The sequence below is a fragment of the Heterocephalus glaber genome, unplaced genomic scaffold (genome assembly GCF_053883595.1).
Source record: "Heterocephalus glaber isolate CG9 unplaced genomic scaffold, H.glaber_assembly_v1.0 deba00000281, whole genome shotgun sequence".
In the NCBI taxonomy this organism is placed as follows: Eukaryota; Metazoa; Chordata; class Mammalia; order Rodentia; family Bathyergidae; genus Heterocephalus; species Heterocephalus glaber.
The window spans coordinates 24984824-24997887 of record NW_028258139.1 but is presented as its reverse complement, the minus strand read 5'-3'; the positions used below and the strand labels follow the sequence as shown (position 1 = coordinate 24997887).

Here is a 13064-nt window from a genome sequence, read left to right as displayed (position 1 = left end):
TATGACTAGTGAATAAATGTAACAGCCATTCTCAGAAAGCTTCCCAAGGAGGGACCTCCTTCCAGCCAACGTGCAGCAATTCATTATGTACTTGTTGAATGCCCACCACGTGCCAAGCAGAAGTGCAGGGTAGCCACAGGAGCAAAGCTGGGATCTGCTACAGGCTCTCCCTCTGTTACTTGCAGGTATGGCAGCCTGGACAGCTTTGGCTAAGTTTCAGTTCCTCATCTATAAAGTGGGCACAGGTGTGCTTACCTCATAGGCTTGTCTGGGTCAGCCTGGTAAAGCATAAGCACTTAATGAATGTCATATCTTTCTAGAGATATTTCCTTAGCACCTTCCTATACTAAATAGGACCCCTCTTTTATTTCTTTTTTTATATCCTATAAGCTGTCCTTTATAGCACTTTCTCGTTTCTAATTATAATTGCTCTCCAGTTTGATGATCTGATAAACACTGCTCTCTCCCACTGGACTGTAATTAAGAGGCTCTGACTGATCTTTCCCATATATGCCCCACCTGAACATTAGTGATGTATATGACAGATGGTCAAGAAATACCTGATGAATTAACACACCATAGTGACAAATGCACAAAATGCAAAGATGAAAGACAGTACCAGCCCTCATCAAGGTGTTCACAGGCCAGTGCAGCAGTGATCAATTCCAGCTGCAAGTCAGTCTCATTTATGGGCTGATACCTTTTAAAATCTCCGTATCTGGTCTTACTCTGGAACAAGCCAAGGGGTGCAGGCCTGAGAGGTGTCTGCCCCTGACTGTTTTTCAAGAGTTCTTCTCGTGATTCTAATGAACGGCTGGGGTAAGAATCGTTGGTCTAGTGCGAGAGAACTGGTCAGCAGTCACAACCCAGGCGGACACATGCTGTCCTACAGAGGCACTGTCCGCAGGACTTCGGAGGACCTTTTGTGTCTGGACTGTCCAGTACGCTGGCCACTAGTCAGCTGTGGCTACTGAGCCCAAGGAATGGAACTTTAAATATTATTTTATTTCAATTAATTGAAGTCATAAAAACCACATATGCCTAGAGCTTCTCTACTGGACAGTACAGACCTGGGGGAAAGAAAGGAGGGCCTCCGGTACAGGAGGGGATCAGAACTTGGGTGGCTGTGGCCCGATCCACAGGGAGACCGTAGTCTAGTGGAGGAAGTGATAACCAGCTCTGCAGAGACCCCTGAACACTCCCTCTGCTTACACCACGCAGGAGACTTCTCTCCTCGTTCCAGGGTGGCTGTGACCAGGGCACAAGGTGAGCCACATCCCTGAGAAAAAGCCTCTGTGTGAGCTGTGGAGCGACACGGCCCCGCCCCTGTGGCTAAGGAAAGATGTGCACCTTGAGCAAGGACACTTGGAGCAGGCTCACATGAAGCCTAGCCCAGCTCAGTGAGTGTGGTGGCACCTCGGGGCTGAGCAGCAGGGTCTCTTCTCTTCTTTGGCTTACAAGCTAAGAGCCTTGAGCATGAGCCACAGTGATGTGGAGAGCGGACAGTTATCCCTGAGCCAGGCAATGTCTCACTGGGCTCTTTGGACAGCCCTCGCGCTAGCTACAGAACCATGAATTACAACAGAGAAAGCGCTGGTGCTATGGATCTGGCTACCTTGCTTCCCACCTACCATGTGTTTTTGGTAGCGGGGATTGAACTCAGGACCTTGCGCTTGCGGGGCAGGCGCCCGAACCACTGAGCTAAATCCCCGGCCTCACCTACCATGTGTTAAGCAGCTATTATGTGATAGGTAGTATGCCAGGGGCCTCAGAAGTCCTCTCATTTCGCCTATACAATGCCAGGCAAGTTAGATATTATTAATTTTATGGTGAGAAAATTTAAGACTCATGGAAGTTAACTACTCTAATGAGTGTGAGAAAGCTAGGCTTTAAAGTGAGATTTATGTACTACTTCAGCTTCTTTTTTTAAAAGGGTACACAGGGGCTGGGGATTTAGCTTAGTGCCTGCTTTGCAAGTGTAAGGTCCTGAGTTCGATCCCTGGTATCGCAAAAATAAATAAATAAATAAATAAAAGGGTATACAGTATTCTATTAAAACTATTGTTTACTTGCCAATACTAAGTGTAGCATTTAATGAATTATCACAAAGTGGATTTAACCATGCAATTCCCACTCAAATCAAGAAACACAGTAATATTAGCCCCTCAACTCTGCTTGTGACACTTTCCATTTATTTACCCCGATCCCCTCCCTAAAGAGCTAGTATCTATGCAGGGCTCACCAACATGCAGTTCATGCATTCAAAGTGAAGCAAAGCACAGGAGTTATAAATTAGGTATATCATTTAGGCCAAAACTAAATATTTGGCCACTATGTAAGTAGACAAACAATATTTATTTAAATTAATAAGACACCACCACCACCACCATCATCTTCATCTTCTTCATCATCATCATTATTCTTGGTTTTTTTGAGACAGAGTCTCACTATGTAGAGTTCAGGCTGGCCTTGAACTCATGGAGATGCTACTGCTGCCTCAGCCTCCCAGGTGCTGAAATTATAGGTGTGTGCCACCACACTAGACATTAGTGTTGTTCTGCATATGAAGAAACTAAGCAGTGGTATCCAGGCACCAGGATGCAGAATGTGTTAACAACTTCGGTACTATTATAGAACTCCTGAGGCCTATGGGGCTTTAAAGACAAGAGGCTACTAGGTTCCTGCCTAGTTAAGTGGTTCCCAGTTTTGAAGAGGGAAAGAGGGCCATAAAGTATCTAGGGGTTGAGTTCTATTCCATTCATGTTCCTTTCAGCTCTGTAACTGTACAATAAAGTTAAGAGGACTCAGAATTTATTGAACTTCTAAAAATGGTAGGCCCTTTATAGATATTAAATCATTTCAACCTTTGTAATACTGCCATCCCCATTTTACAGATGAGAAAAACAGAGGTTCGAGAAAGTGAAGTAACCAGTTCAAAGTCATTTGTGTAAATAAAGAAGTTAGCAAGGAAGAAAACCCACATCTGTCCAACTTCAGAGTCTGTGCTCTTTAAATTATAGTCGGCTGCTTCCCTTGCTCCAGTTTTCTATGGGGTTACAGACAGCTGACTTATGAGGGAAGGGACCCCTGGGCAGGCCAGCTAGTACTTAAACAGTAACATAAGTCAGAGACCTTGAACCTCATCGTATGTGTCCAAGGGTCTCCTTTCCTGCAGTGCTGGAGCCTGCCATTTCTTGTGTCCACTGCTTTTCTTAATGTGCTTTGTTTCTTATTCAATGATCAAATACTTTTGACTCCAAGTCAACAAAGTCACCAGACCAAAGCTAAAATATTTGGTCACACTAGTTCCCCGGCATCCCCTCGGACAAGGGTCCGGGTTTGAACTCATCTTTGTCCCCTTTCTAACCTTCATGCCAGGGTGACGGTCCATACTGATTCATGTAAAGGCACACTTGCGAAGAAGGAGAAGGCTGGTTGGGAGCAGAGATGCACACGTGTAATCATGGCACTTAGGGGGCTGAGGCAGGAGGATTCCAAGTTTTAGTCTAGCCTGGGGAACTGAACAAAACCGTGTGTGTGTGTGTGTGTGTGTGTGTGTGTGTGTGTGTGTGTGTGTGTGTGTGTGTGTGTGTGTGTGAAGACCCTGGGTTTGAGTACTAGTATTGTCAAAAAAAGGGAAAAAATTCTCATGTATTTTACTGAAGCCATTAAATCATAGGCTGAAAACCACAGAGATTTGTCTTAAGTCTCCTATGACAAAATCACCTCTCACTCTGCTCGGTTCAAGGTATAATAAAGTATACTTCAACTACTTTTTTTTAACTGTAGAAAAACTGACAAATTTGGGCCAATAGAGACAGAGAAAAAAAAGAGAAGCTGAGTTTCTTTAACCTACTTACCTTTTCACTTACATCAAGTCTTTCATACGCACGTCTCATAGAGAAAACTGTGCACAGTCTGATTTGGTAGCACTTACCTTGGCCAGAATTGTATATTGCTTTTACAGATTTCTTCACTTTCTGTAGTGCTGTTCTATCTTGGTCTAGAGCCTAAAGGAGAAAAAATATAGGAAAAAGGATATTGGAAAATTTGGTACATTAGTGAAAAAAAAAGAAAACTGGTTCATACCTGTATTTGTTTTGCTGAGCTCCAAAGCAACAGCAAACTGACAAATTTATGAACAATGAGCCATCTCAGAGACCAGAAATGCTCAGCTTGGCGTAACTATCCTTTCTGCATAAGTGCAGAGTCACTCACAAAGCTCAGTGTTGGGGAAATGGTACCTTGTGGCTGGTCAGTTACTATGCTGAAAAATTACAAGGCACACAGGAAATCTTAAGATTATTTCTTTCCCTCATGAGGTTATAATCTGATAAGGGATAAAAGCAAATATAAGACATGACGGCACAATACCCAGGGAACAAAGTACATCTAGTGGTAATTTCATACAAACAAAAAGGACTTAGGGAAGTGTAATAGGAATGATCTTTTCACAGTGCTTTTAAATCTGAGGATTTTAGTGTTAAAAAATTAACTATCAGGGCTGGGGATTTAGCTCAGTGGTTTCGCTGCCTGCTGCGCAAGTGCAAGGACCCGAGTTGGATCCCCAGTACCAAAAATAAATAGATAAACAAACAAACAAAAAATTAACTATGGCATATGCAGGTGGTTTTGGGGGCAGTTATATTTTAAAAATCTGTCTACTAGAACCAGGGATTTAGCTCAGTGGCACTGCTCCTGCCTCACAAGAGCAAGGTCCTGAGTTCGATCCCTGATAACCCCCAAAATCTGTCTACTAAAAGAATGCAGTATGGAAATGCTACACGACATTTGTGATGCTTTTAAATGAATCACTGATGAGAACCAACACATCTGCATCAGGCTACCTGATCTACATGTGGGACAGCTGCTGTTGGCTTTTAATCCAGGTGGTAGAAATACAATTATATGTAGTGTGTTAAAATTCATTGAACTGTACACTTAACATGTGTATTCTTTCCTATGTATATGACACTTCACGGCCAAGTTTAAAAGGAGGTATGCTCTATATGTAGATATGGCATACTGAAGCCTCCCCCCGACCCGGGATCAAACTCAGGACCTTGCATTTGCAAGGCGGGCGCAGTGCCACTGAGCCAAATCCCCGGCCCTACAAACTTTTTTTTTTCCCATTTAGTTTATTGGTGCATTTTAAGTATATAATATAGTCACATTCATCATTGGGATCTTGTACCTTTACATGATATATCTTGGTTCTTATTTTTTCCCCATTGCCCTGCCCTTCCTTTAGCCCCTCCACCCTTCCCTATTTACAAAGACTTTGTTTCCACTTTTTTCCTTTTCTCCTATTTTTTCTTTGCCCTTCTTTCTTTTCCCCTACCCCTCTACCAACTTTTTAAAACAATTTCAAGCTCATCTCTGCTTTCCACAGGCTAGGAGCCCCGAGATGGTATGTCAAGATGGCATAAGCAATAAAAGTAATAATAGGGTCAGGAATTTAGCTCAGTGGTTCCGCCGCCTGCCTCACAAGCACAAGGTCCCAAGTTCAGTCCCTGGTACCAAAAATAAATAAATAAAAGTAATAATGATAAACTTGCGGACGCGCGCGTGTGTGTGTGTGTATGTGTGGTGTGCTGGGGATCAAACCCACAGCCTCATGCACGCTAGGCAAGTGCTCTACCACTGAGCTACATCGCCAGCACCTAGACATACAATTACAAAGGCACTGAATTTACACTTAAAGTTAGTACAGATTGTAAACTCCAGAACTTCCAATGAGAAAGCTGAAGCCTGGAGGTTAAGCATTTCCCTGAAGGTCACCATATTGAGGGCTCCAGGGGAAATGCAAGGCAGCAGGCACCTTTAGTCCTTTTCTAGAAAGTGGTCTTTTTCTAAACATTAACTTTTTTTTTTTTGGTACTGGGGATTGAACTTGGGTCCTTGTGCTTGCAAGGCAGATGGTGTAACCACTGAGCTAAATCCCCGGGCCTAAACATGAACTCAACTGTGGCTCAAATGCCATTTTCCTTCAGGTCCTGTTCTCTAGACAGCAGTGGCTGGCCAGGTGGGCACCTGACTCATGCCAGGTTCAATTCCTTTTCTAAGATTTCTGGGACCGAGATCACAATGCCTGTCCTATTCTGATGAGGTCAAGCTGAGGACCACTAGTGTTCTTTTTCTACATATGTGGAAGAGTCTGGCCAGACCTGATGGTAAGAGAGACAGGAGGTTAAGAGTCTTGGTGGCATCTGAGCCCTTGTTTCTAGGTGTCTTCCACGCATATGTCACTGATAACTTTACTGCATGCAGTCTGAGTACATGCGACAACAAATCTCTTCAGTCTCAAGCAAGTTGGAAGTTGGGTTTCCTTCTGTCACCTGCAACCACAGGTCCTAAAAGAAACTGAAGTCAACTAAAGTTTACTAAGCACTTACTACATGGCAGGTATAATGCCTGTTACACAAAAGATACTGATCATATGAAATGTGTTATCTTTTTGCACTGGATCTTACAGAAACAAAACAAAACTCAACTCTGTGATGTGTCATCTCCAGCTCTTGGATAAAGAACTGTGGTTGGCCTTCAGTAAGTGTTTGGAGGGTGGAAGAAGGAAGATATGAACTAGTTTGCCCAAAGTCACAGAGCCAGGAGTGCTGAAGCCATCTACTGAATCCCAAAGTGTATGCTTTTCCACCCGGATGCTGCTACAGAGACCAGAGTTCTCACACTGTGAGGCTACTGCTATTCTACCATGCCCTTCACTTACATTCTACCTCTACAATTTTTGTCACACTCGTGGCCCACTAGTATTTCTGTTTAATTAATATTTTCTTTAAATTTACTCAGTCCTCTATAAAAAAGTTGAATGACTGCACTATAAACAGCCACAATAAATGAAAAATCAGGATCACTTGCATTTGTTACGGTCTGTATCCAAAATGTTCCTCAAAAGGCTCATCTGGACGTTCAGATGGGACTTTCGGAAGGTGCCTCAGTCCTGACGGATTCATAACTAGGTGGTGCTGGGAGGTGATGGAAGCTCGGAAGTGGTGCCAGTGAAGGGAGCGTCAGAGGGGCTGCATCTTCTGGCCTCTCTCCTGGGTCCCCCCTCTCTCTGCTTCCTGCCTCCACAGCGAGCAGCCTCCTCGGCCAGTGCTCTGGCCTCAGGGTAGTCTGCCCCACCTAAGGCCCAAAGCAATGACCAACTGACCTAGGGCTTAAACCTCTGCAATCATGACCCAGAATAAAACCTTCCTCCTTTTTCTTAGGTATTCTGTCACACCGAAGGAAAGCTGACTAACGCACCATTAATAGATGATACCTTCAATATAACTACCAACCTCTGACTATATAAAATGTTCACCTGCTCAGTAGCCAAGTCAGGTTACATACCAGAAAACATCTCAGAAATATGCACTCCTACACCAAAGTGGGTTTGTTTATTTGTTTGTTTGTTTTTTAAAGACAGGGTCTTGCTGTGTAGTTTAGGCTGGCCTTAAGCTCACTATGTAGCCCAGGTTGGCCTCAAACTTGGAGAGATTCTCCTGCCTCAGCCTCCCGAGTGCTGAGCAAAGTGATTTCTTAATGAAACAAACTTTTATTCATTTGGAAAAAAAAGAGTGCTTCCATTTCTATTTCTTTTAGCTGCAATTAGGAGGTCATTTCAAAATCATGTTTTTATGAAAATACATTATGTGCTTTGAAACACCCCCTCAAACCCTGAAACTGTGGTGGGGTGGGATGAGAAGGGTGATGGGGGAATAACTAAAGTATGCTGTAGGTGATGCAAATCTTCCAAAATGAAACCCATTAATCTGTATAACCAATGTATATCAATAATAAAGGTAGGAAAAATACCTTTTTTTCCAGCATTACTGGGATCAAACCTAAGACCTTGTACATGCAAAGTACCCAAATACATGTTAATAGTTGCACTTGTTCTATAATCTCCACAGAGCAAACGTTCTTAAGTGTTTTTCTTTTAGTACAGGAAACAAGAAGACTTTTTGATCTAATTTTGCTTCAGACCTCCACTGCTGCAACCTTTTGCCTGTCGGGCAATTGTGCCACCTCGGGGAGAGGAAGAAAGACCGTGGCACAGGGCTGGCTGCAGAGGGATGGGATGCCTACTAGCTCACGTGAAGCCCCGAGGGTGAACTGTGACACCAGTTCTCAGGCAGTCTACAGCCATTCAGTGAGTTAGTCATCTCTGGAAGGCCGTGAGCTAGAATGTGTGCGTGTCTAACTTAATGTGAAAGCACCAGCCCTCAAAGCTCAATGTCCTCCCGAGAGCTGTGGCTAAAGGTGCCAGAGGAATGGCCATGAAAACACACACTGCCTCAAAAGGGGGAGGGAGAAGGCGGTCATGAAAATATTTGTTCTGAAGATCAAGATTTCTGCATCATTTACTCTCACACATCAAGGCACCTGCCTACGTGTGAAAACCAAATACTACTGTGTCCACTTCTCCTTAACCAGCTGTGTGCCCCCTTCACCCACTTCTACCTGCCACAGACTGGCCCCCCTCCCAAAAAAAATCAACACAAAACCTCTTGTGAGAATACATGGGACGCCTGGTACTACTACTTTGGAAACAACTCATGAAGCTATTCATAAAATATTAATTTTTGCTGGCTTAGGGCTTTACCTACATTTCTCTCATCATTTCACTCTTACCTTATACTTCAGATGTAAGTACGTGTGTCTCTTCCACTACTTAATTAACCAAGAACAATAGAAGGAAAATACCAGGATAATACCCGTGTTTATTTCTTTCCTCACATAGACAAAACTCTCAAATTTATTTTATTGATTTATTTAGGCTTACTGGAATGAAAGGCTCTCTTTGGCCAAGGGAGGATAAATTAGTAGGTGTTTTTTAAATAACATCCAAGCTGGTCCTCGGTCTACCTGCAACGCCCCACGCCACTCAGCCCAACCTTTGCCTTCCCGACTCATGCCCTGCACTCCCAAGGTCCTAGCCACTTCCAGTCTTTCTCGCACACCAAGGCTGTCCCACTCAGAGCTCCTGTAACTGCTGACCTTTCTCCCAAAATCCTTTTCTCAAAGCCCTTTCCAAAAACCGAAAGTGGCCTGGCCTACACCTTCTCTTTCTTCAGCATTCAGCTACTATGAAGTCACCTCTGTGAAAGTCATCTCTTTTGGACCACCCGACTACTTCACCTCCAGGTACTCTCTGCTCACTACTCTCTTTTACTTCTAAACACTACTAACACTAAGATTATCTCAATGCGACTTGCCCAAGTTTATTAAGCTAGCTTTAAAGGTATGTTAACCAATGCTCTGGCTGCAAGGCTGAACCAAGGGTGTGGCGATCACTCTACTGAATCTCCTGACCCAGGCTAGAAGACTCCAACACACAGCATGGCACCAGACTTACTGGAACACTCAGGAAACCTGAACGACTGACAAGCAAACAGATGATGGAAGATTACTTCTCTTATGTCGGTGTGCGATATTTGTGGGCCTACAGGTTGTTTCAGGAAAACTGTGGCCTGAATACATTACGTGGATAACGCATCTCCATTCACCTCCTCCTGCTCTACTGAACGGGAGCCCCGGAACCTCCTGACTAGTGACTGAAAGAAGAATGCCTGTTCCGGGAGACTGTGGAGTAATTCAAAATGACCATGGGGGCACAATGAGTACTGCCAAAGCAAAGGCAGTGGGCACAAATGAAATTAAAGCCCAACTGGTCTAAAAACACTTGAACCATTTGCATCAGCTGGACTTATCTCTGTATGCACGCATTCACCCAACATTTACTGAACACTGGCTATGGGTCAGGAGATAGACACCATGGTGAAATGTGGTCTGCACGGCATGCCTTTGGCACAGCAAAGTCCCACGAGGTGCCAGGAATAACAGAGGGGAAAGGGAGACAAGGAAGGGAGCGAACACTGAGCACCCTGTGTGCTAGGTGGCCCTCTGTCAGTGATGGCGAACCTTTTAGGGTTTTTCACTGGTAACACACAGCCTGTGCCACGCATGCCATAAGTTCACCCCTCAACTCATGCCATCCTCGACTTTTGCAAATCACAGAGAGCCTGTTCACCATCAGGACACTGTTCTTAAAGGAAGCACAAACAACAGAGGCGAGGAAACAGGCATAACAGTCGAGTCCAGGAAAAACGAAGGGCAGCACCAGGAGCTGGAAGCAGAGCCCCTATTATGTCAGTGTGAGGAGCTGAAATCTGGGGTGCTATAAATCATCCTATGTGCCAGCCAGACAACGTTAGTGGGTACAGGAGGGGTCACCCAGGAGCAGCAGCCCAGAAAACCTGCCAACAGAGAAGAGGGACATGGCAACAGCAGCTCATGGGAAAGGAAGAGGTAAAAATGGTATCACAGCTAGTTTCAAGATTAGTATCAGTCGAATAAAGCTGCTACATAAGGGGAAACAATGAGCTGAAAATAAACTTTGATTTGCATAATGCAGCCAAGAAAAGGAAAGTTGACACATCATATACAAATAAAGGTTTTAGGCTGTTTGTCTGTGCTGCTGCAGGCTATAAAATGTGTCTTAGGGCCCAGGACTTAGCTCAGTGGTTCCGGCACCTGCCTCGCAAGCTCAAGGTCCCAAGTTCGATCCCCATTACCAAAAAAACCAAAAACGTGTCATAAAGATTCAGATCCTGCTGCACTCGCACTGACTCCATCGGAGACACTGAATGTCCTCTACTGCACTTACAGAAGCACAGCTGCACTGAGTGGAACAGGACCCGCAGAGAGCAAGATCTGTAGATGCTGAACTAAGGATGAGGTCCCAGCTGACAAGTTACTTCATAGTTCAGGCCTGTGGCAACAACTCAGTGCACCATTTCTGTGACTTCCTTGAGATTCTCAGGATCTTTGCTATCCAGGCTACTACCTACCACCAAGTTATCAACTTTCTAAGCCAAAGTACAGCTACTGCGTAAAACTGCAACTGCCAAACTGTATTCCTGTTTAGGCACAAATTATCTGTTGGGTTAACTTCCAGGGGTACAACTAATACTGTGTAATGTCTCTCTCTATAATTCATGTGCTATTTGTTTTAAAACCTTGATGTTTATTCCAATCATTTGAAGAAGTATCATTTTTGGTAAGGCAAATTTAGCAACTTTTTTTTTTTAAAGATAGGGTCTTGCTTTGTAGCTCAGGCTGGCCTTGAACTTGCAGCAATCCTCCTGCCTCAAAAGAAATCACAGGCATATGCCACCACACTTGGCTTAGCTTTGTTTTAAATGAAAGAATTTTTCTGAAAAGTCCATCTTGGATTTCTTATTTGAAGACCGTATCAATTTTATAAGATAACCATCAATAATGTCTTTTTACAGATACTGAATCCCAAAGTAGGAATGCAGGACAAAACAACTAGTAAATGACAAAATCAGGGTTTTAACCATCTCACATTTAGCTCCAAAGTCTGAGTTCCCTCTGACATGTCTCACTGTGTCTCCAATCATTAACATGTTTTATTCCACTTCTTCTCTGGCTCGAGTATGCCACATGCTGGCTTGACTCCCTCCCTAGCTTCTGAGAACAAGAAGCTTCAAGGGAAAACAAGCTGTAAGATACTGGGAGCTCCTCAGTTGCGAGCTCAGACCTCTTGGGTGTTCACCAAAGACAGACAAGGCCTAATTTAACGGAGACCAAGAAGCCCAGCTACATACTTGCATAGAGATGATCACTAAAAGCGAAGGATTGTTTCTCACCAAAAACTGACTGAGGTTAATAAAAACCACCAAGTGAATTAAAATGGCAGCTCTGTACTGCCTATGTCTATATCTACATCTAAGGAAACTGTCTCAGAGACGCCGGAAGGTACTCTGAGGGGACAGCTTGTAAGAAGCTTGAGCGACACGCTGTGTCTTTCTCCTGGACATAAAAGCACATAGGGATATCAGACTAGAATGCTTTAAAGAAACATGCTTCATTCTAATACCCAGAAATTCACTATTAAAATAATTTAAAATTATAAAACTTTGTTTTTCTTTTTGGATACCTGCAGAACAGTGTTTGCTGGCAATATAGAAAACTAAGCTAAAAAAAACTAATAGGCTTCAAAAATATAACACGTAGCTAGAGAGCTAGAGAGGATGGTTTTCTAAGGTCAACAACAGATATTATCAGGAAAAAGATAAACAACTGCAAGCCATTTTTACAGAACAAAACAAACTAAGATGAAAGAACAAGAGGGAAAAATAATTACAATGAGTATGACAGACAAAGGTTGACCATGACTAGGACTTGGAATTCTTCTACTGCCACTTATTATAGACCTAGAAGCACAGAAAGACAAAGACGATAATAAAACTAAAAACAGCAAACATATGTAAATAATCTTAATCACACTAATAATTGTAAAATTCTAAGTAAACAATAATGAAATGTCTTTTTATCTGTATAAAGTTGTAAAAAACTGGGGGAAAATGTTACAACAATAAATGGAGATGCCTTAGAGAAATGGCCAGACACCATAGAGGCTAAATTTTATTTTTAAGCACAAAATTCACCTTTGCACAGTAATTCTACTCCTGATAATTCCTCCAAAATAACTGCCACCACTTCAATAATAGAGAAAAAAAAGACTAGCAAATGCTTTACATGATTATTAGTAGTACTTCATATAAAAAGTTAGGAACAACCTAAATCCAGCAACAGTGAAATAGTAAAATATAATACAAATGGGAAGGTTTATATGGTTATTAGAAACTGTGAGTGCAATGCTTAGAAAAGATAAAAGACTACCAGTTATCTTTTATGTGCACATTATGAAACATCATTTAGAATGTAAAATTACACATGCTGTAACAATGTGAATTACCTAGACTGCAAAGTTCAGAGACACTGGGACGTTTAGAAGTCACTGCTTTGTGGTGATTAGGAATTTCTTTTCTTAACATAATTTCCATATACAATGATACAAAATTGACTTATTACCTAAATTTAAGCTTTTAACAATGTCTTGTAATACAGGCAACGCCTGATTTTCCCTGAGCAATTTTAAGAGCCCCGATATGTTGCCTTTCACAGAAAATGGAGGGGGGCACTATACACTCTCAGTAATTTCCATGTTGCCTTGCAAATTGTACATTTTA

General features: G+C 42.8%; 1 protein-coding gene across 7 annotated transcripts in view; it reads right to left on the bottom strand.

Moving 5' to 3' along the window:
• Positions 1-13064, bottom strand: part of Asap1 (ArfGAP with SH3 domain, ankyrin repeat and PH domain 1) — a 322988-nt gene that overhangs the window by 134002 nt on the left and 175922 nt on the right. For all 7 annotated transcript variants that reach the window (XM_087184109.1, XM_087184129.1, XM_087184116.1 and 4 more), the window contains exon 4: positions 3938-4010. In XM_087184109.1, coding sequence (XP_087040235.1) covers positions 3938-4010 — 73 coding nt within the window. The remainder of the gene's footprint in view (positions 1-3937; positions 4011-13064) is intronic.